The following is a 23,789-nucleotide window of genomic DNA, read 5'->3' on the forward strand; positions in this document are numbered from 1 at the left end:
AGCACTGAGAGCATAGGGCCCCCACCACAAGCCAAGGAAATCCTGATTCTAGGGTCGCAGGGGGCCTCCCAAGATACACACTGCCTAATCACAAGCAAGGAGGCCGTAGAGCGCCATGGCCCAAAGGCTTGCCCTAATCTGCACTGCACCTTCCTGGTCTGGAATTGAAGCCCTTAGCTATCTTATAGAAAGGAGCAATGAAGAGATATATGAAAGGCCTGGATAATGACTTTCATATGCTCAGCCCTCCAGTGACAAAGCTGGTATCTGGCTCTTGCTTCAGAGAGCCCAGAGCTGGGAGGTGGCCTTCTTCACAATTCATGCATTTGAGTCACAGGTCAGTGAAGGTGCTCAACCATGGTCCACCAAGACCAAATAGGCCTGCCCGGGGAGGGGGGGCAGGGATGTATGTGCGCTGAGCCTCACATGACCAGGCAATCAGGTGAATGTGTGCCATTGTGGTGTGGTCAGGCTACGGCCACATGGCAGCTCATGCCAACAAGGGGACACAGATGTGAATGTTCTCCAAGATGCACTGCTGATGTCAAAAGGCAGGCTGAAGACATATGCATAGAGCAGGATAACTTTAATGCAAAATGAACATTGTCAAATGTTTTCTGCTGGCATATATGCATGTATAGATGTATGTAGAGAGAAGGTCTGGAAGAACAGAAACTGAACGGCTCACTTTGGTTAACCCTAGGAAGAGAAAGAGGTGATGGTTAGAGTGGAGTTTACTCTCAACTGCGACTTTTTTGGGGTGAAAAATGGATTTATGCATTACTTGCATAAAAAAAGAATTTTATGATCATGTGGTGAACTTTTGAAGCCAAGTGGTAAATACTTCAGTGTTCATATTACACGACTGTCTTTCCTTTTGTGTGTTTGGAATTTTCCCTAAAAAAACAAATTAAAACATTTTAAAATAATGAAATGAACTAATATTAATAAGATACCTACCAAGCCAAAGGAATATTGGGGTGGGGTGGGGGTTGTGGTTTTTGAGTTGCCAGAGAGTTGGCTTTTATGCTTGAGTGTCCACCCGAATATGAATTCCATGGCCAAGGACAGCTAAACACAGTCGAAAGTCACCAGAAGGCAATGTGTCCCAACTTCTCTTTGTAATAAAAACGTCCCACCATGATGCCGGCAGTTACCAAGGGCTATGTGCCAGCCCCTGAATTATGAGCTCATTTAACTTTCAAAATATTCCTGTGAATGTTAAGTGTTCTTGACCACCCCTCCTCCACAGTAAAAATGAGGAGACCAAGGCTTGGTGAGGTTAAGCACAGGTAGGGTCACAGAGCTACCCCAGCGCATGGCCCCAGTTCTCACCCACATCTGTCCCACTGCAAAGTCTCTTAAGGCACGATTTGCTTCTCTGCAAACTGTCTTTTGAAGGGAATCTAACTGGCAGCCCTGGTTGGTGGTCTTCGGTGACCTGTCTCCCCTCCATCCACACACTTACTGTTTTCCAGCCCATTAATTTTTATCTTGCTCAGATCCAGCGGAGCAGCCACGCCCACGGTGAAAGGGCTTTTAGGGATGGGGTCGCCACCATATGTAACCAGAACCTGCATGCTGCCCTGGAACGAGAGGAAACAGAGTGCACCTTTGGGCACCAACATCTAATGTGTTGTTTAAACCTGCCTTCCAGATCTTTCGTTCCTCCAGAGACACAGGGCACTTGCCTCCATGGATTTAGAACACCACAAACATATTTCTCTAAGCTTCTGGCCCCATGGCAAAAACTACTGAGAAGTCAGATAAAATCAGAGCAACAAATAACAACAAGCACGCATACTCAGTGCTTTTAAGCATTGTCTGGACTCAATCTCCAAACGGTGGTTCCCATTGATGTCCCCATTTTTCCAGTAAAGGAAACTATAGCTCAGGGAAGTAGTCACTTGCCCCACATCACATGCCTGGTAAGTCTGAGAGTTCATACCCATGGCACCCAGATCGGTGTCCCAGCTGCTCTGCCCCACTACCTCCTACGCAGCCACAGCTGACCCCAGCCATGGGTAGAGCTGCTGGGTATGGGAGCTTCTAACTAAACAAAACCAGCTCTCTCTACGTCTTGGAAATCAATTTCAGGCCACTAGACTGAAAGGGATTTGCACACTAGAGCAGTCTCTAAACTCCCACATCTATGTCAAGGAAAGAAAAGTTGCAAGTGTGAAGGGAATCATGTCCACGGGCTTGGCAGGTCCCTTGTTAGCTACCTGGGGGGCACAGGAGTGCAGTATGACCGTATGTGCCAGGGCTGCTCTCCTCCAGCCAGTCCTGGCCCACTCACTGCTGGCCTCCCTACCCCCTGCCAAACCAAGGCTCCATGAAAGCCCAGGCCTGTCTCAGTAGATTAGGATCTCCCTCACCTCAAACACCCCAGGCATAATGTAAGGGGATGTGGAGGGAGAGACTATGCCCCCCCTCAAGAATCTGGGGGGCTCACCAGAATTCAGGCTCTGCTGAAAGCTGTCAGTAATCAAGTGTTAAAAGGGTGTAGCTTTTGGCTCTTATATATTTTCTCACATTGCTTTCAATAATAAAAAAGGGGGAGAAAGCCAAGAAAAAATTTGGTTGCATCAATGAAGGAGGGAGGATTGATTCTCCAGGATTTATTGGCAATGAGCACAAACCAACTGGCCCCCTGCCTCAAGGGTGTAATATTTCATGATAGAAGGTACATGGGTCAGATCCAACAGAGTTGAGAGCCAGCCCGGGACAGGAAAGGTCTTCTCTTTGTAATAAGGACGTCAGGGGGTGACTTGTGACTTCAGCCACCATGGCACTCCCATCATGCTAGCTCTTCCCAAGGTTCAATTTGCCCACAAGCCCCTAACTCCTTGAGGGATAGGCCTCACAGCTATCATGGAAAAAGCTTCTCCACCAGCCCCTCTCAGTCTTCTGATTGCATCTCTGGAGTGCCACAGGAGAGGGAAAAATCCCTTCAGCTAAGCCTACCCATCTCATAAAAGAACATGTGTTCTCATTACCAGTCATAAAAAAAAAAAAACCTCAGATAGGAAATTAACTCTACCTCAAATAACCTAACAGGGGGGAGGAAGAAATCTTAGGAGACTTACACCAGCAATGGCTTGTAGCATTTTAAGGTCTCCTCTGAAGCTCAGCTAAGGAACGGACTGTGCTTTTCCCCTGGAGGGTGGTGACATGAGGAATGTCTGAGCAATGACCACTGGTGCGTTTCACAAAGACCTTGCTGACGGCAGAACAGTTTTATTCTTTCCCCTCTGTGCCTCTGAGACCTTAATCCTACCCTGAGCAGCACACGAATGTAAGACTCTGACCCTAGAGCTCAGGTAAGGACTGGATCAAGACCCTTCTTCAGAGACCTCCAGGACAGGCAGGGAGGCTCAGTGAAGCTACACGGTCTCCTCAAGGAACTCCCAGAAAGTATGTGGGGGTTTCAACTTCCAGTGGCTTCTGACCTGGTGGGCCATGGAGCTGTTGCCACCAGCTTCTCAAAGTGCTCACTCTACATGAGGGAACATGGGCTTGAGAAACTGGAAGTCCCCTGAGGGCACAGACGACCAAAGCATAGAAGGCAAAATCCTTGGGAGAATATGGCATTGTGTGATCTTCCTTCCATAAAAATCAAGCTGTTGTCCAACCTCTGGGAGGATCCTGAAGCCCCAACCCAACAAGTGACACTCTACTGCCACCAAGGCAAAAAGAACTCTGACCACTGTCTTCCAATAAGACTTCGACTGGCCCACTACAGGAAGGTGGGCATCTACAAGCTGTCACTCAGAGACCCTGCAGGGGACAGCAGCAGCCCGCAGGTGCCAGGGAGTGAAGAGTCAGCAATTAGGCAGGGCTCCAGATCCTCACGCAGCACAGCCTGTATTCTGAGGGCGACACGCTCACCTGGGCCAAGACCCACCGCTGCCTCTCCACACACACACACACCAAACAACTACATTTCTGGAAAGTTCCAGCCTGTTATTCCCCAAAGGGAATAACCATGAGAAGGTGCACCTGTGGGCATCAGCCATGTTGGGCACAGCCTTCTGGGCTGACCTCTTAACCACATCCAAGGGCACAGCTCAGAAGGCAAGCTAGTTCAACCAATCCTGAGCTGTATGCTGCTCTTCAGAAAAGACAGATCAAAGGTGTGTTGGCCCCACTCTCCCTACAAAGTTCCTGAGTGGTCTCTGCTTGAGAGTAGAGGCTCAACTTTGTGTATTTCCCCCTTTAAGCTGTCAATTCAAGCAAAGAACCCTGTTCTCAACACTGGGGATGGAAAAATATTTATGACATATATACAGGACATGATGTCCCATCGTCAGGGAACTCACAATCAAAGAGAAGAAATTCAATTTGTTTTATTTGCCATAGAGAAATATACAGAACTGCAAGTTGCCCCAAAAATGAAACCATAAACTTTGCTCTAAACTCCAAACAAGGATCAGAAAGGCATCACGTGAGCCATCCACACTGGAGGCAGTGACTAACACCGAGACTCTGCCGGGCTCCTTGGACATATGACAGGCAGCATCTGAACAAAGCCCCAAGTGGCCATCAAGCCCGCCAACAAACCTGCTATTATCAAAGAAATGGATGAACTTGACCTTGGGATGACTTTGAACTAAGAAGCCTCCCACTTTAGCCTCCACCTCTGCCCCAACTGGCAGCTGGTGCATCCAGGGCAAGAAGTTCTGAAGCCCTTTCTGGGAGTACAGGCTAAAACCTGACTCTGTCTTAATGTGTGCAACTTCCTTTCTAATGGCTCAGCCAAAACCCCAAAAAGCTGATAGATAAAGGATAAAGCAAGAGTCTCAAAATGTTTTTAGTAGAGTCTAATAAGACCTTATGACCTTGACCAGTGTGCATGGCTGTGCTTTCTGGTACCTTCTCCTAAGGAATGTAGAGAACAGGTAACAAGGATGATGTCAGGCTCATGCTCCCAGTGGTGAGTCTCCCTCTGGCCCTCACCATGAGGAGGAAAAGAATTACCCATTCAGCATTGAGCAGCCTGGATGGGAAGAGTATTTTACCTACAAAAGTATTATTACCACTGCTAGCAATGAGCCCCTCATGAAGGTAAAAACAAAGAACAAAATCATAGGAAGAAGCACATCTGGATGTAAGAGGCCACATCTGTACTACAGTACACAAGAATTCACCCTGGAGAACCCCTCCCACTGCCACAGATGTTCTCACAGTAAAGATTCCATTTCCGAGGATATGTAGCCCCCTAACGAGGGGACACCTACACCACCCCCTCATCCTCACCGTACTTCTCATTCCTTCCCACTAGACTCTGGGCAGCTTCTCACTGACTGCCAGGAGAGAGCAATGCTTCTCGGGTGTTGTTTCTACAGAACACATCACCCCTGTCCTCCCACAGAGGGTACCTCACACAAGGGAGACTGTTTTCCTCAGGAAAGAAGAAACCCGAGAGGTGTGCAATGGCTGTGTAGAACACTACACAGAAAAATAGTAAAACCCAGGCTTTTCTTCTGGGTTATCTGTTTCTCAGACCCCAAAGGTGTGGCCATGAAGCTAAACCCAATTTTGAACAAATTAACATGAATTCATACATAGGAGCAGTTTTTTAGGTGCTTCTTGCCTAAAACAATCAAAGCAAAGTGGCCTGGATCATAGGATCCTGTCTGTGTTCCTGAATTTTGTACAAGGGGATATTCTGGGGCCCTAGATAGTATTTCAGGGGGACTAAAGGCTGACTGGCTCTTTGAGGGAGACCCACAACACCGCCTTGTAAAAGGGCCAGCAGGGGAACATAAAGGTGTTGGTATTGCCGCTCCTCCCCATGAGGAATTCAGCAAAGACTAAACAAAGGCCAGATGGCAAGGAAGGGCTCGTGTGTGGAATAAGAGGTAGATACCAGGCCCCGAATTTCAAGAGCTCACTGTTTCTGCTAAAACCCAAAATGGAGGTAGGAGATGGGGACACGGAGAGAGGGGCTAGCTTCCTGCTTATTCTTAGGGAAACCTTCAGGCTCTCCTCACAGGACCAACCACCTCCTGGGAGGCTCAGGAGGACAGGAGAGCTGCCGCCCGCAGAGGAGCACTTCAACAGAGCGCAGATCACAGCCATGATGTCCAAAGGGCCCAGCACGGCACTGAGGGGGAAGGGGCCTGGGTGACGGGCAGGCAGAGGACAGGGGAATGGGAAGGACCCTACCTGCTGGGTGGGTGTGTATTTAACGGTGTGGGAGTAGTCATAATTGTCGATAATGTCCAAATCCCTCACGGCGTCTCCAGGAATGGGGCTGCTGAACTGCACGTTCAGTGGGGCTTTTCCGGCTCCTTTGGTATAGACCGTGAAGTGGGTCGGTTTCCCATTTTCCACACCTGGAAGGATATACCGTGAAGTGAGGAGACAGGCCTAGCTGGAGCGGTTTCACTTTTACAACCAGTCAGACGGGTTCATCAGCACCAGCTCTACCAAGGCAGTCGGTGACAGGGGCTGGTGCTTAGCCACTGCCAACAGCTCCCTGCTGAACGGGGCCCCCACAGACCACCTGCCTTGGACAGAGACTAGTCTCTCAAGGTCCCTGGACCAAACATGTCCATGGCCACTGGCCTGCAGCAGTCCCCCAGGACAGCCTCACCAGCGTGCCATCCTACCTGCTTTGCTGAGCCCAGGGCCTTCCGCCTTCACTTTGCTGGCATCATGGGAAGGGTCAACTTTCACTCTGAAAGGGCTGGCAGGGATTTCCTGTAGGGAAGACACTGTCTCAGTAGGAAAGCCCCTGAAGCATCTGCCAGAGCTTAGCCTTCTGCCCGACACGAAGGGGGAGATCTCTGTGACTCTGGCAGGTGGCAGGCAAACTTCTGTCACCCCACGTCAAGCCTTTGTACTTTAGCCTCAGGTAGAGGCCATTGGGGGTCACTAACAAATGCCTGGACTTCTAACATCGCAGGCTTTGACCTGCTCACTGCACAGCTAAAGGAAAGTCTCCTACAAATGCATCTGAAAATTCTGAGCCTTTAACACCAAAGGTTGAGTACTTAGGATGCAAAAAATCCTACCAAGAATAAAACCCAAGATGACAATAACATGTAGGGTTGGGGGCGGGGGCGCAAGGGGAAGGATTTGTCCTCAGGTACAGCTCAGAGCTGATCAGAAATAGAATGATTATAATTCTTCATAAAGAAAGTTGCAGATTATTGGAATAAAGGCAAAACAGGTTAACTGGATGAAATCAATTCAAGACCAACACTGTCAGGCACAGAACTTTCTCCTGAGACTGCTATCCTTATGTGAGATTAATTTGAATCACCAGGATCCCACTGTTCCCTGTTGTAAGTACCACTCGACTTATCCTCACCTATCACACATAAATATGAACTTAATTTGAAAGGTCAAAGCGCCTGTTACTATAAAAGTTTAAGGGTCAAGGCCAAAGCCATTGCTTCAAAGCGGTCAAAGTAGAACACATCTAGAAGCTCATTGTGTTTCAATCAGAAACTTGATGAGTGTCTCTAACAAAACAGTCTCCTTCCAGAGCCCTGCTATAACCATTGAATACACTCTGCCTCACTTTTGCTAGAAAGTGGTAAAATTTTAGTTCTGAGTGTTTTGTTTTGTTTTGTTTTTCCTTCATGGTTTTCGGAAACCAGAAAGGAAAACCGCTGAGCAGAATTCTCAAGACACTGCCCTACTGCTAAAAACAAAAACAAAAATAAAAAGGAAATATGCACACAGGTGGCCAGAAAGAACCCAGGCCCAAAAACACACCTGAGATGCAAAGAGAACTTTGATAGTGTATCGCCCGGCGGCAGGAGGCACGTATTTGACCGTAAACGTGTCGTTGGCGTTGTGAATAATGTCAAAGTCCACGTCTTCCTCATCCTCACTTAACACCCGAGCATCACATTTAATGCCAACGCTGACATCACCTGGAACAGACCAGCTTATGAGCGCACCAGTGTACAAGAAACAGCACGTCCCATGCAATCACTTCCAGCTCAGCTCAGCTAACACCCCAAAAAAGCAATTGGGAAGTTTCCAGTAACAAACCTGACAAAGGGATGGTGCTAAGTCAGGGCTTTGGAGAAGGGATGAAGGATTAGCAAAGATCACCAAGGAATTGACACAGACGCTCATTAGATGAACAATGACCTATTCAGGTGCACTATTTTCTGGCTCAAAGTTCACTGCCCTTCAAACGTTAGGAAGAGAATGTTCCTCCTCAAGGAGCAACAGTCACCGCGCTGGGGGAAGCCCCATCTTACCTTCCCCAGCCTCAGTACAGTCCACTGTGAAATGAGTAGGCTCATTTGCCTTCAGTCCACTTCGCTCCACGCCTGGCCCAAATACCTTGACCTTCTGGGGATGGCTACCCTGACCGATATTGACCTGAAGAGAACATAGGAGAAAGTTATAACCAACTTTTCCACCACCTGGACCCAGTGAAAAATTGTTAGTTAATATTGTTAGAAATAATAGTTTTGGGGGGCAATCTAGAGCACTCTGTCTTTCAAACCAGTCCATCTGTCATAGCTGACCAGGGATGAATGGATCTGCCTTGGCCATCAGGCATGGAGCAGATGCTTGCCACAAGACTTAGTTTCTTCATATAACAGCAGGATCATGCTTCACAACCTACCCTGTAGGGGCTGTGTGGGATGTTCACACCTCCCCAGACCACAGCAATGGTGTGCTTGATGGCCTTAACCGGGGTGTACGAGCAGGCATATGTCCCATCCATCCGGCTCTTCATCTGGATGTCAATGGGCTGGCCTTCCCCATCCTACAAAAGAACAGGGGCTAAGAAAAGAAACTGGCCCTCACACATTCTTCATCAAACAGGGCCACCACAGCTTCCCAATACAATCAAGTCACCACTCATCCAATAAAACTTCACAGAAGAACTATGCTATTCCCCACTCTCCCAATCATGCCATCAGGTGATAAAATACTGCCTGTATTTACTTGTTTTTAATAAGAGACATACAACCCCAAAAGAAAGCCATGGCCACTCAGTACTTCTTAATTTGGGAGCACCTGGGTAGTTCAGTCAGTTAAGTGTCCAACTCTTGATTTCAGCTCAGGCCATGATCTCAGGGTCTAGAGACCACGCCCTGCATCAGGCTCCATGCTCAGCAGGAGTCTGCTTGAGATGCTGTCCTTCCTCTGCCCCTCCCCTCACTCAGGCATGTGCTCGTGCATGCACACATACACACACACTCTCTCTTTAAAATAAATAAATAAATAAATCTTTAAAAAAGTACTTCTTAATTTTAACTCCTGCACTTAAATCATTGGGCCAAATTCAATTAAATTAGATAAACATCTTTAATAGATTCTTATTTACAAACCTCCTGCCAAGCTACCTAGGTAGCTTTGGCCACACTGAAGGATGTGGACAGGGAAATCTGAAATCAACCCTTGTTTCCAAAAAATATAAATCATAAAGATTAGAAAAGCACCCTGCTTTATATATTAGAATCCCATTTAATCCTCACATAACCCCATGAGATAAATATTCTTATTATTCTCAATATGTGGACGAATGAACTGAGGGTCAGATGAACTGAGCAACTTGTCATTGCAGTGACAGAAATGTGTCCCCTGATCATTAGCTGCACAGGTGGCCCCTGGAAACTTACCTGAGCAAATATCTTCAAGGGAGCTTTTCCAGCATCCTTAGGATCCACAGTGAACTCAGCCAGGTTGTTGACAATGCACCCAGATTTCTCCAAACCTGGCCCATATGCTTGAACCTGGGGCAAAGGGCCAATAATGATTCTTTCTGTGCAAGGCTCCAATGAAACCCCAACATAACAACTAGTAACCAGAGAATGAGATGAGAACAAAACCACTTGTTTTGGGGTCTCACTTCACAGTACCTAACATCATGCTCAAGTAGGTTGTAACTCAAAAATAAAAACAGGATCATTAACCTCCCACGAGGAAGGAAACTCTCAAAAACCAAGCCCCAACCCAACCTGGGGCTCCTTGCCTTATTCTGAGTTGATATAGATAACTTCCAATAACCAGGACAGAGACCTCCAGCCATGTCCTTTCAATATTCCCACTTTAAGGGGGCTCAGAACCTTTACCACACACATTCCAAAAGTTAGCAGCTTCCAGAGAGCAAAGGACAAGCAGTTGGCCAAAGAGGGAAACCAACCAGTCCAGAATGACATCAGCCTATATAAACAGCTGCCCAGGTGGGCCACAGCAGCCCACGTGGGGTTGTGGAGGCTTCCTCCTAGCAGGCAGGCTGCCCCAGACTCGATGCTTATCAGCCTCCTAAGAGTGTGACAGAAGCTCTTAGAAACACTGCTCCAATTTAAGAGAAGGGAGCTAGGGAGAAAAAAAATATCTTTCATTTATAAAGAGCAGCTTCTGCAGCCCCCTGCATGGGCAGGCACTGAGCTAAGGGCTGTCTTTGTGCACGTTAGCTCCCCAAATCATCCCAGATACACTAGGAAGCAGACCCTATCATTCCCCTTTTATGGAGAAAGAATCAAGAGTCAGAGAGGTGTGTGACTTGCCCAGCATTAGAGAAGCTCTACGTGGTACTACCAGGGTTCTAACTCAGACCAAACTCCACATGGCTCTCCGCTGCTCTCCCTCAACACGCTGTTTAAGGTCACTCTCTGGGTACCATGGAGGGCCAGGGGCCAGCAGGAGAGCACAGAAATATGACAAACAGACTCACCAGATCTGGGTTGTAGTCTCCCGCAGCTGGGTGGATGAAGGCCATGTATGGGCTCTCCTTGATGTCTTCGTCATCACACATGATGTGAACAGCATATTCGCCAGGCTCCTTGGGCCAGTACTTGACATCACATGACCCATCATTCTGGTCGTCATACTCAATCTTTGCCTGGGAAGGGCCTTCAATGGCAAACCCTGGGGGACAGGGTGAGAGGGACCCCTATTTGCATGGTGGAAAGAACCTATCTTGTGTTACCAGCAGCTCAAACCCTCAAAGCCAAGTATCAGCCAGAAGCTTGAAATCTGTTTGTGTCCCCTTCCCACAAAACCAAGCCTCTTGAGTCTCCACTAGACATGGAAGGGTTGGATCTTATACTATGTTTTTTGGTTTTGTTTTTTTAAACTTCATCTAACAAGGAAGGTCAAGCAAAATCTTAAACCGATGCCCACCCTTTGCCCCATCAAATCCACTTCTGGGCTTTTGTCTGAAGGAAATAATCAAGGATATTCGTAAACAGATACAAAGTACATTCAGCACTGTTTCTACAGGAAAACTGTGGAAATAACTAGAGAGCCTAACATTAGACATCTATACAATGGAATTCCAAAGAAACCATGGAAAATCAAGACATAGCCTCTATTTATCTGAGGCAGAAAAATAGATTCCCCCTAGATATTTTTTGTGGCAGATGAATGTATTTTTTTTTTAAAGTCTAGAAGGATATGCCAAAGGTTTAATATCATACCAAAACATTGATTCTAAACACTAAAGGTGATTTCTTCTTTTTCCCAGTTTGCTTATTTTTACTACCTAAAACAAGTAGTCACCAAACTATGGCCAGTGGGCCAAACTGATCTGCTACCTGTTTTTGTACATAAGGCTTTGCTGGGACACAGCAACACTCCTTTACTTCTGTCCTTTCTATGGCTGCTTTCATACTACAATGGCAGACTCACAACAGTTGCAGCAGGGCAAATATGGCCCACAATACTAAAATATTTGCTCTCTTGTCTTTTCTACAGCAGGCTTGCTGACCATTGTTCTAAATGAATCCTATATACATCAGATGTGTACTTAAAATATCCTGTTAGGCTCCTAAAACATCTTGTTAGGCTCCAAAGAATATTTATTCTTCAAACTTCTAGTTTCAACAAAATTCATTCATCCATCTAAACTAAGAATTAGGGGCACCTGGGTGCCTCCATGGTTGAGTGTCTGCCTTTGGCTCAGGTCGTGATCCTGGAGTCCTAGGATCGAGTCCTGTATCAGGCTCCCAGTGAGGAGCCTGCTTCTCCCTCCATCTGTGTCTCTGCCTCTCTCTGTATGTCTCTCACGAATAAATAAGTAAAATATTTAAATAAATAATCAGTCAACAATATTTGCTGAGTGTCTTGTATGTTCTCAGCACTGTTTCAAGCACAACACCCATAGGAAACCTCTGCCCTTGAGGTTTAGCAGATGAATGAATGAAGAGGACCTTGAAAGGCATGAGGAAAATGAAAATTGCAATCCCATAGAGGTATTAAGAGTTGGATTTGGGTGGTCAGGAGGCCAGGAGGCTAAGGGTAGTGAGGTCTGGAGGAAGCCCCAATTCTCCATCTGACCCTGGGACCAAGCCTTGTATAATCTCAGCCCTCCAGGAGCTGTTGGCCAGCTGTTTCCACCTACCCAGAGACCCCACTTCAGAGCCAATGGACTCTACCACGAAGTCTGCTGACCGCCCGACAATCCCGCCATGAAGGCCAGGGCCCCATGCACGAACTTTCTGCATGCCTGCTTCAGGGCCAACTTGAACCTCAAAGGGGCTAGGAGAAAAAGAACAAAAAGCATTAAAGAAAAGCAAAGAAGGGACTAATTATAGCCATAAGCTGTTTACACATATTTTTCCACTCCTTCTACCTGGAGTCCCAATGTTCAGCCAAGCCCTTCCTCAACACAGGTGGCCCCACAGCCATTGTTATGTCAACAATATAATGTACTATGGCTGCCACGGGACACTCAGGTAACCACTGGCACACAAAACACACTAACTCATCCTTTTGATCATTCACCTTTTGAGTGTAGGGCTCACCAGACTGTGAGCTCTGGAAGGTAAGAGAGAGCATTCTTTCCTATATCCTGCTTATACTATATGAACAAGGGGCACCTGGGTGGTACAGTCAGTTGAGCATCTAACTCTTGGTTTCATTTCAGGTTATGATCTCAGGGTCCCAGGACAGAGCCTCACATCAGGCTTTACATTCAGTGTCGAGTTTGCTTGAAACTCTCTCTCCATTCCCCTCTGCCCTTCCCACTTGTGCTCTCGCTCTCTCTAAAATAAATAAATAAAATCTTTAAAAAATATATTATAAGAAGAAAACTAGGTTGAATAGGCTTTATTTCATATATGAACGAATGCGCTTTAACTTTAGTATAGAAGAATTTTTAAAAATTTGCTTAGAGGGGTCACCTGGCTGACTCAGTCGGTAAAGCATGTGGCTCTTGATCTTGGGGGCTGTGAGTTTGAGGCCCATGCTGGGTGTGCAGATTGTAGGCCCATGCTGGGTGTGCAGATTGTTTAAATAAGTATATTTAAGAAAAGTTTGCTTAGATTCTCAGAACCCTATAATGCCCAAGGTATTTCTCAAGGTAAATGCAATTTATTCAGAATTTAAAGTTGCCCCCAGGAGAGCTGGAAAACATGTGAACAGGGAAGGGTAACTGTGATCCCCACAAGGCAAAGCTGTAGACTGCGTCCCTTGGCTCCTGACTGCGCTCACGTAGAGAATTTTAATGTAAACCATGGCAGATTTTACCCCCATGGCATTCCTGAACAGAGGCACACATTGAAAGAAAGAGAATCCTAGTTTACATAAGGGTGTATAGATACACAGCCCATTTGCTCTCTATTACTGCTCCTTCTGGCTTCCCTGCCTCCCATCAGCCCCAAACCGCCAGCATTTGATTTAAAGCAAGGCAACTGAAACCACAGTGACTTTCTGCTGTTTTTGAGAACAAGCCAAATGTCTGTGCTGCTCTGGAAAAAAAAAAAAAAAGTTTTCAACAAAGTAGATCTCTTTCCCTCCTACAGCCCAGGAAGCAACCACCTTGAGCCTGCCCCAGGCTGAACACGCCTCCAGAGAAGACGCAACTCTTGCTGGAGACTCACCTCTTTGGAATGTGGTGTCCCCCCCACGTGATGGCGATGCTGTATTTCCCTGGGGTGCTGGGGTAATACTCAAATGCATAGACTCCATCCAGAAAGCCTTTCTGTTTCACCAGCTCCTCCAGACCCTCTGTGGGAAGAAAGCACACCATCCTTCCAAAGCAATCCCAAGCTGAGAACAAGAATCCAAAGGACAAGAACAGAAAGAGCAATATCCACAAGACATAAGCCACATAGGGAAACAAAGTGGGCTGCCTCAGAGTGTGACACCCTCAAAAACCGAGATTCATCCAAGCCTAAAAATAGACCCATCTCTGCCTCAAAGTGTGGGGAAATGAAGACTTTCCAGCAAACCAGCTTTAGAAGGCTCTCTGAGCTATTGGGGATGGAGGGGTCCTTGACCTCCTGGGTCTGTGTAAAAACAAATCTAGTCATACCTCGATTTTTCTTAACGATCGCTGTCTTAGCCTCTCACAAAACTGAGGAGGGACTGAACCCTTATGAGTATTTGGCATGCATTTCAGGTTACTGTCTTGGCACATCTCTTTTAAAGCTGGACAACCAAAGGGAGAAAACTCCTGAGTACTATCTACAAGAAGACAGGTTTTAAATGCTGTACCACAAACTCTAAACTGAGCCATCAGGTAGGAACTTGTTTTATGTTGAGCCCTGAGGTTTGGCTGGGAAAGCCACTTAGTCAAGCGAGAATCCAAAGGTCAGAAAAAACTTCTTCTTGGCTTCTAAAGCAACAAGCCAGCAGTTATGGCAGCCCCAGAGCAGCTTGGCTCTAGGTCAGGGCAGTCTAGAACCTCAGCCACCCTTCAAACCCAGCCCTCCCCACAGCTCAGTGCTCTGGGATCAAATATTAACTTTCTGGAGCTCTGAACACTCCTGCCCCAACCTGTTGAGAATACAGAGGGTGGGAGCAATCCCGGCAGAGGAAGCACACATTCCCCCCAAGCCCCGGCAGCCAGAGACGCAGGGCTGCTTCTCTGTGGCAGCGGAGAACACGGACAGAGCAGACGCTCATCCCTGCGTCTGCGGTCTCCTTTCCCAAAAAGGGAAGAAAGAGTCGCAGAGTACAACCCACCCCTCCACAAACAGCTTTTATCTACAAAGAAAACGTAATCTTAGGGAATTTTATTTTCCTTCTATAAGCACTGATCATAGTAATTAGGTACTTGGCATAATTTCATAGTCTATAAAATGTAACCTGTAGTGGGAAAATTACTGGCTTTCGAGACTGCTTGAATTCCAGCTCAGATGCTTACAAGCTGTGTGACCTTGGGCAAGACCCTTCCTCTAGAGCCTACGTTTCCTCAAATAAAAAATAAGTCACTTCAGGTTGTCGTTCCAAGGATAGCACTTCCCAAACTCCATTACATCAGTGCTTCTTCTATTCCCAGAAGCCTTAATACGGGAGGCTGTCAAACCACCACTGTTCCCATTGCACCCAGGGCAGACGTTAACTAATTGATCACGGCCTCTTTCCTCATGGAGCCCAGACAGCCTCGACTCTTTGACACAGCTCTCTGGGATCCATCAAAACTGGCTGTGGGATGAAATCCATATGCCATGGATGCAAAGCCAGCTGAAGTCACCCCTGAGATGAGGAAACAAAGGAGCACTTACTAGGACCCTTCACGGTGACACCGAGCTCCCCGCTTCCAGCAGCTTTGGTATCAACCTTGAAGTCTGCAGTCTCCCGGATGCGGACGCCTTTGGGCTGCAGGCCCCGGCCACTGGCCCGGCAGGCATTTGGACTACAGGCTGCAAACACAGTTTTGACATCAATTCAACCTTTCATTCGTTAGAGTCAAGCAAGCCAAGGTAACTGGGAGCCACCTGCCAAGAAAATGTTTGCTCTGCACAGAGAGTTTGCAGCACTTGCCCAAGGCCAGGGGTCCTGCTCAGGGAGCACACCAGGCTAGCAAATAAGGATACAACATAACTTTGTCCAGCCACACCACAGAGGGCCTGGGGTGTGGGTGTGGGTGTGGGGGAGTTACTTTGGCAAAGAAAGAAGGAGAAGCACAGCCTGCATCTGCTGTGCTCCTGGAACCCGCTGAACCCTGGCATTTATCCTCTCAGTGGTAAAGGAGAGTTAAGTCTCATTGCCACACTCAAGGGCCCAGTAATTGAGAAGACGGAACTTTCTCAAGTCTACTTGGAAAACATAGCACTTGAAAATATCTGACTGTGTTCCAAACTCTGGATTGGCCATCTCTAAAAGTCGAAATGTGATCGTCTTCCGCATGAAAACCAGAGGACAGCTCAGAAAGAAAGCAGCTCAACCCCACCTTGGCCAAGGCAGACAAACATTTTAGTGCTGTCACCAGGTAATCAGAATGTGGGTGGCTATCAATGCAACAATTAGCAATAAACACCCCTCTCCATTTGATTTCTGGATCCAGTTTAAAAACCTAAAGTCAGAAGACTAAAAATTAAATACAAGTAGCTTCTAGTAATTTCTTACATGAGAAGTCCACAAAACTACCGTTCTATAAGGGTCATCAGGAGGTTGATAAACACGCATTCTCATACCCTAGGAATTCTTTGCCAACACAGGCAACCCTTTCTAAGTACAGAAATGAGAGAGCAATGGGTAAAATATCATGTCGTTTATTAAGTAGCTTTTCCTTTCCAAATCTAACATTGCACATTTAACAGGTCTCTGTGTGCCCGAGTGCGATCCTGTGAACTCCAGAGGATAAAACTCTTTACTCCATAGAAAGAAAATAATGCCTCCTCTGGTCCCTCCTCACTGCAATGTCCTCAGCTGGCTATTTGGCAAACAACTGCTTCGGAAGAGAGAGACCCACACTCGAGGAGTAAATTTTAGGTGGTTCATGGATGAACATGTTTATGGCCACATTTTATCACAAGTGACATTGGTTTTCCATTGTTAAAGTGAAATGAAGATTCTTTTTAATATAAAATCAGTTAAGTAGTGGAGGAATTAGTACGTCAAAAGAAAAACTCTATCAAATACATACTAAATAGTATAAGTGATGGATGGATACACAAGAGATGAAAAGCATAGTTCATGAGTGAGAGGAAGTCAGAGGACAGTTTTAGAACAGGAAAGCTGTTAGAAATTCTTTCTTGCATTATGTCAAAGAGAGTTTTGTTTATGAATATGTTGGTTTTATTTTCTTTTCTTTGTCAAAAGGAGAAAAGTTGGTCATACCAGAAATAAGTCACAACAGGATGACAGGACTTCCCTCAGAGGGTTTTAATGTGCCTTAAAAAAAAAAAAAAAAAAAAACCAACCAAACACTCATGGAAATTCTGAACATGGGTAATAGTCCAACATTAAAAGGGCAACTGCTCAGTTCATATAAACACTAAATGTAACTAAAGAGTTTGAAGGAAACCACCAGATTCTCCACCATTTTGAAATGTTTTAGACATGTCTCAGCATAAGTGGAGAGTGGGTTTGGGGCCTAGTGGGACAAGTAATAGTGAAACCCCTACTGTCATGTCCTGAGGTCACAAACAGCATAGGCTCAGCTGACCTGTGTGTGGGCAGCAAGGAGAACTGGCACAAGTTCCATTCAACCAACCCTTACCCAGTGAGATGCCTTTGGCCCACTGCTCTCAGTTAGGAAGCCAACAGTTTCGGGGTCCAGGCTGACCCAGAGGCAGGATTCAGGAGAGGAAGCTCAGGTCTACAGATGCAGATGCAGAGGATAGAACAGGGAAAAGCAAGTATTGGTTAGAAAAGGCAGCAGAGTTGGAGAACAAAACAAAAAGAACCACCAAGTCAGAAGGAAAAGGAGTCTAACATTAGAGGAAAATGCAAGCTCTGGCTGCAGGAGGGGTTTAGCAGCATGGTTAACAGGTGGACAGAGACCTGGGTTCTCCTTCTACTGATGACTAGTCTGTGTTCACCGATATACTATGTTGTCTAAGCCTTGGTGTCTCCACCAGCAAACTAGGGATAACGCCATCACCTGGAACATGCTGGCCAGCATGATGATTGGCTGCATTCATGCTGAAGTGCGCATGGCAGCCAGTAAACGCCAAGCAGTGAAGGACACGGCAGTACTATAGTTGCTAACCTCGGCCTCGGACATCAACGGTGTGAACAGCCTCCATCCGGCATCCCTCAGTGAGTACAATGACTCTGCCGTATGAGTGTTCCAGGAAGGATGAAATGAGTTCATACAAGTGAAGCACTGAGGTTATTGCACATCTCACAGGAAGACAGTAGTCCTCTCTTGAGGACAAAGCAAGCTGCTTCCCACCAAAGGGACCCTGGCAGAAAGGGAACGGGAGTGGGTCCAGCATGGTCCCCACTATTCTCCTGGCTGGTGTGCACCATCAGCCTCAATGTCAGAGGCAGATCTAGTTGGCCACCCCAGCACTCACCTTCCCCAACCTGCACAACGAAGGGACTCTTGGGAATGGTGTCCCCAGCAAAGGAGACCTTCACCACGTGAGGTCCAGGCTGCAGTGGTTTGTACACACATCGGAACACCTGGTTTCCTTTGTCTTCCACCAGCAATTCCACCGTGTTCTTCCCCTGGGGGTCCTCTACCTCAACACCAATGTCACCCACACCAGCACCTAGAAGACAACAAGCACGCAATGAGCCCAGGTCACCTTCTCAGAACACTTACTGCGGATGAGTGCAGGTGCAAATGCAGATGGAAGAAGACAGGCACTCAGAAGGTCCATACCAAGATGCTAAAACCGTTTTCTGTTTGGGGGAGGAGGGTCATAAACTTTTCTTTTTCTCCCATTCTCTATTTTTAAAATTTTCTACATGGAATAGAAAGGTGATATTTCAAGAATTGTATCATAAAAAACATTTTTTTTTTTTTTAAATTGAGCCTTGTCATTCCTCCCCGACCCCTGGACCTGGCGTAGAATTTGGTCTAGTAGATGATTCTTAAAACTTAGTTTCTTTGGAACAATTTTTAACCAAGGTAGAAATGTGTTCAGAAATGGATTATTTACAATTGAAGCCAAGCTTCAATTATAAATAATTGAAGATTATTTGAGTGTAAGATCTTAAAGAAAAGCTAGTTTTGAAAAATCTGTAAATATAACCAACACACTTGAAAAAGGGCGTTGGTGGTCGTTTGACATAAAAGACAAAACGTGAGGCATCCCAAGCCTTGGGTCTCCTGAGGATTATCTCAGGCTCTGGAAGAAAGCCTGATCCACAATACCTGCTGTGTAGATGTCAAAGTACGTGGGTTTATTGGCGATGTTCCCGGAAGCTTCCAAGCCTGGGCCTTTTGCAGTGACTTTACTGGCATCTCCCTGTGCCTTGTCGACATTCACTTCAAATGGGCTCTTGGAGATGTGCTGTCCTGCAAAGAGGACTGTAACCTACGAGTGACAAACAGACGTGATATAATCACTTCTCCCTGACCAGTGAGACCTTTTATTGAGCCATATGCAATGACAATCTTCTCTTCCATTCTCCTAACTATACACACAAAGGTGGCTGGAACCAGAAGCCCTGGTTAAGTGCCTGAGTGGGACTCCCTCCTGGCTCCATCCAACACTGGGCCTGGGACATCATGCCTTTAGTGAACTAAAAATGCTTTAGATCAGATACGGGTAGCGTCTATAACAGGATGCAAACCAGTACTTCTACTTGAATCTGTAGAAGGGGCCACCATACCCCCAGAAAAGAAGGCACAGTTCCAGGATTTCAAACCTAGAGTCAAAATGTTTTTCAAAGGACCAAGATCATTCTCACATACATGAATTTGAGATACAGTATTGATTTTCATCTAAAATTTGAGTAGGTTCTCATCTTTTAAATTTTAAGAAATATAGAGCTGGATTTCCTATGAATTGAATAAATTAATTCCATCATAAATGCTTCCTTCAAGATTTTTTTCCCCCAAATTCAGGACGTCCTAACAGTATAAGAAAAATCAATAGCCATGATTCCAGGTGAATTCACTAAAGGTCAAGGTAGTAAATATGGTCCATGTCTCGAAATATTGGCATGGTACACAGGGACTGACCTGTACATGCTGTTGAAGGCCCTATTTTAAGGAAAAACACACTTTTTCTGGATCTTTCAGACTCCTCGGGCCCCTGTCATATAGGCCAACTAGACACCCATTCAAACAGAATTCAAAATGATGTTGAGACAAAGGGCCTGGGGGGACTAGACCCCCATCATTTCTACAGGTGCATGACTGGGTCACTGTCCTCAACTATATCAACTGGCCCCCTCCACACTCATGCTTCAATACAGACAGACCCTCCAGAGCACCCCAAGGGGGAATACTTAAGGAAGCATGGAAGACAAAGAACCCATAGCTTAGCATCTATACTCCAGGCATGTAGCTACAATCATTTGTTACCCAAGTGGAGTTAAAAACAATCTTAAATTCCAAAGAACTTAGTAGAATTCAGGCTTCCTAAGATACCCTCTTACACACATATCAAAGCAAGCCCAGAAGAGCAGTTCAAGCAACAGCCATGACACTTCATCTTACTTTGTGCAACCCGGTGACCTTGGGCAGATACTCCACAGAGTATGTCTTGTTCTTGTCGCTGTCAGGGGTCACTTGTGCCTAGGACAGAAAATGAGCAATAGTTAGAGAAGGTGCTGGGTTTGAGTAAAAGCATGCCATGCCAGCCAAGGCTCTGCAGCAAGCTGCCAGGTCAGGAACCTGTCCTGGCTATTTCCTGCCCCACCACTCCTGAAGGATGCCCAAGAAAAGAAGCAGCCTAAAGTCAGAGAAACAAAGTCATATAGCACAAATGTATAACCAAGTCATAACTCCACCTTCCCAGGGCTGGAACTCGGTAGATGAGAGGGACCACAAAGCCAGTAATTTAAAACTTTATTGGCTCAGTAATTATTAAGAGTTTATGAAATGCCAGGCCCAGTGTCAGGTGCCAAAAATAAAACAAGTCAGGCACAATCCTTGCCCCAGTGGGAGAAACAGACAATATGCCAGTAAACTTAGAATTTCAGATGGTGCTAAGTACTAGAAATAAAACAGAGTCTTAAGAAGATAAGTAGAAGGAACAGCATGGGCAAAGGTCCTGAGGGAGGAACCAAGAATGGCCCGCCTGGGAAGAGAGGAAAGCTTCAGTAGTGTTGCTGTATTCTATCAGTATTGTCATTGTTATTCTGACCATCAGCATCTACAATGTCAGGTCACAAGGCCCTTGCCAAATAAAGTATTCCTTATTTTATTAAACATTGTGTCCTTGGGTATCAATTTCTATTACATTTCAAGGCACAGCCTTTGGGCAATTACTTTGACTGCTCTAAGCATCAGGATCCTTTTGGAGGATTGTGAGATTTGCTGATTTTTTTTTTAATTTTAAAGGTTTTATTTATTTATTCATGAGAGACACAGAGAAGCAGAGTCATAGGCAGAGGCAGAAGCAGGCTCCTGGAGGGGGACCCCAATGCGGGACTTGATCCCAGGAACCTGGGATCATGAACTAAGCCACCAAAGGCAGACGCTCAACCACTAAGCCACCCAGGTGCCCCTTGTTGTGAGCTTTAATGAGGAAAATGGAAACATAGTCCTTAGCCCTGTCACAAGCCCCCCAAACTCTTCCAACCTACCTCCTCTTTGTTCCCTTCTGGGTCCTCAACAAACACCATCACATCTCCTTGCCCGGCACTGATGGTGTCCACAGTGAACTTGGCAGGCTGCTTCACCATGTTTCCAGTAGGCTCGATTCCTGTCAGGTTTACACAAGCACATTACAAAAGGCAGGGTCTTGACACAAGCCATCACCCACCATTTTCCTTTAGGGAACTGAGAGATGGGACTCAGCCCTGCAGCTGCCATGTGGGAGACAGGGATGCCTGTGACAAAGATTATCCAACAGGTCAAAACCCCTGAATTTGTCCTTGTTTATTTTATATTATATTTTATTATTTTATATTTTATTTATATTTTCTATTCTATTCTATTTTATTTTTTTAAGTAGGCTCCATAGCCAGGGTGGAGCTCAATACTAGTCTCCAATTCACAAGACCTGAGCTGAGATCAAGAGTCAGATGCTTAACGGACTGAGCCACCCAAGTACTTCTGTCCTTGTTATTTAAGTGAGATCTGATTCTGAAATATTCAGAGCAGTTCAGTGAGAAGTCTATACAACTATGAAAAATGATTTAGTAAGTACCAGTGGGATTTGCCCTGAGGGAGGGGACATGGGAGGAGGAGGAATGAGGTGTGGGAAACAGCTCATTTTTCATTAAAGGCCATTTTGTATTACTTGAAATGTTTAAAAATGGCATTTAATCAATACTTTTAAATTAAACTATTTACTTTGAGATGATTGAACAAATTAATTTGAGATAGTCACATGCAGGTAAAAGAAATAATACCCTTTATCCAGGTCCCCAAATGGTTACATTGTACAAAACCCTAGTATTGTATCACAAGGATCCTGGGCTTGACACAGTCAAGATCCAGGACATTTCCATCCCCACAGAAATCACTCCTGCTGCCCTCTTACAACCATATACACTCCCTCCCCGCCCCACCCTCCTCTTACCCCAACAACCCCTAATCTGTTCTCTATCTCTGTAATTTTATCATTTCTAGAATGTTCTATAAATGAAATCACACATTATGCAATCTTTTGAGGTTGCATGGCTAAGCATGATCTTCTATAGATCCAACCAGGTTGATGACTCTATCAATACTTGTTCTTTTATTGCATATTCCAGGATATGAATGTACTACCACGTGTTTAACCATTCACCCACTGAAGGACATCTGGATGGTTTCCAGTTGTCTATTACTGATAAAGCTGCTATGAACATTAGTGTACAGGGTTATGTAGGAACGTAAGATTTCATTCCTCTGGGATAAATGCCAAGGAGTGCAATTGCTGGGTTGTATGGTACCTGCACATTTAGTTCTTTTTAAGAAACTGTCCAACTGTGTTCTAGAGTAGCTGTACCATTTTACATCCCCAACAGCAATGGATGAGTGATCTCGATCTGCTTTCTCTGCACCTTTGCCAGCATCTGGCATTACCACTATTTTCTATTTTAGCCATTCTGATAGATATGTAGTGATTTTAATTTGCATTTCTCATATGGCCAAAGATACTGAATATCTTTTCATGTGCTTCTTTGCCATTTATATACCCTCTTCAGTGAAATGTCTGTTAACATGTATTGCCTATTTTTTTTTTAAGATTTATTTATTTATGATAGACACAGAGAAAGGGAGAGAGAGAGGCAGAGACACAGGCAGAGGGAGAAGCAGGCTCCATGCCAGGAGCCTGACGCGGGACTTGATTCTGGGACCCCAGGATCGCGCCCTGGGCCAAATGCAGGCGCCAAACTGCTGAGCCACCCAGGGATCCCTACTGCCTATTTTCTAATTGGATATTTTTTACCTACTGAGTTTTGAGTGTTCCTTATATATTCTAGGTACTAGTTCTTTGTTGGATATGTGGCTCTCAAATATTTTCTCCCAGTCTTAAGCTTGTCTTTTCATCCTCTTAACTGAGAAAAGTTTTAAATTGCTTTAAAACGTTCTTAAGAGTAAAATCCAACCATTGTCTCAGCAGCATTTTGAGTTCTGTTTGAGATGGTATCCAGGTGGCTTACAGGGTGGAGGTTAAGGGCACTTGTCTTGCAGGAGAGCAGGGTGATCCAGGAGTGTGCCTTCACTGTGAGAAAGCCCTCAACAGCACAGCCCAATCCTTGTGTGCCATGCCAAGGCACAGACCATGTTTCGTGAAATTTTTTACGTTCTTAATTTTGGTGAAGTCCAACTTATTATATTTTTCCTCTCACAGATCATGCTTTTGGGGTCAAATCTAACAACTCCTGGCCTCATCCTAGATCCCAAAGATTCTCTTCTATGTTGCTGTTGATTATCTGGAAGTTTCATAGTTAGATATGGTTCACTTTGAGTTAGTTTTTCTTATTTTTTATTTTATTTTTTTTTAAAGATTTTATTTATTTATTCTTGAGAGATAGAAGGAGAGACAGAGCCAGAGACACAGGCAGAG

At 45.6% G+C, this 23,789-nt stretch overlaps 1 protein-coding gene across 4 annotated transcripts in view; it reads right to left on the reverse strand.

Moving 5' to 3' along the window:
• FLNB (filamin B) overlaps nucleotides 1–23,789 on the reverse strand; it is a 138,092-nt gene that overhangs the window by 44,350 nt on the left and 69,953 nt on the right. For all 4 annotated transcript variants that reach the window (XM_025985819.2, XM_025985812.2, XM_025985807.2 and 1 more), the window contains exons 5-19: nucleotides 21,373–21,491; nucleotides 20,282–20,359; nucleotides 18,989–19,151; nucleotides 18,183–18,380; nucleotides 15,441–15,578; nucleotides 13,812–13,938; nucleotides 12,332–12,468; nucleotides 10,664–10,857; nucleotides 9,606–9,719; nucleotides 8,603–8,746; nucleotides 8,229–8,352; nucleotides 7,732–7,892; nucleotides 6,618–6,708; nucleotides 6,172–6,341; nucleotides 1,469–1,586 (exon numbers count right to left, since the gene is read on the reverse strand). In XM_025985819.2, coding sequence (XP_025841604.2) covers nucleotides 1,469–1,586; nucleotides 6,172–6,341; nucleotides 6,618–6,708; nucleotides 7,732–7,892; nucleotides 8,229–8,352; nucleotides 8,603–8,746; nucleotides 9,606–9,719; nucleotides 10,664–10,857; nucleotides 12,332–12,468; nucleotides 13,812–13,938; nucleotides 15,441–15,578; nucleotides 18,183–18,380; nucleotides 18,989–19,151; nucleotides 20,282–20,359; nucleotides 21,373–21,491 — 2,076 coding nt within the window. The remainder of the gene's footprint in view (nucleotides 1–1,468; nucleotides 1,587–6,171; nucleotides 6,342–6,617; nucleotides 6,709–7,731; nucleotides 7,893–8,228; nucleotides 8,353–8,602; nucleotides 8,747–9,605; nucleotides 9,720–10,663; nucleotides 10,858–12,331; nucleotides 12,469–13,811; nucleotides 13,939–15,440; nucleotides 15,579–18,182; nucleotides 18,381–18,988; nucleotides 19,152–20,281; nucleotides 20,360–21,372; nucleotides 21,492–23,789) is intronic.

This window comes from Vulpes vulpes, chromosome 9 (assembly GCF_048418805.1).
Source record: "Vulpes vulpes isolate BD-2025 chromosome 9, VulVul3, whole genome shotgun sequence".
NCBI classification, from domain to species: domain Eukaryota; kingdom Metazoa; phylum Chordata; class Mammalia; order Carnivora; family Canidae; genus Vulpes; species Vulpes vulpes.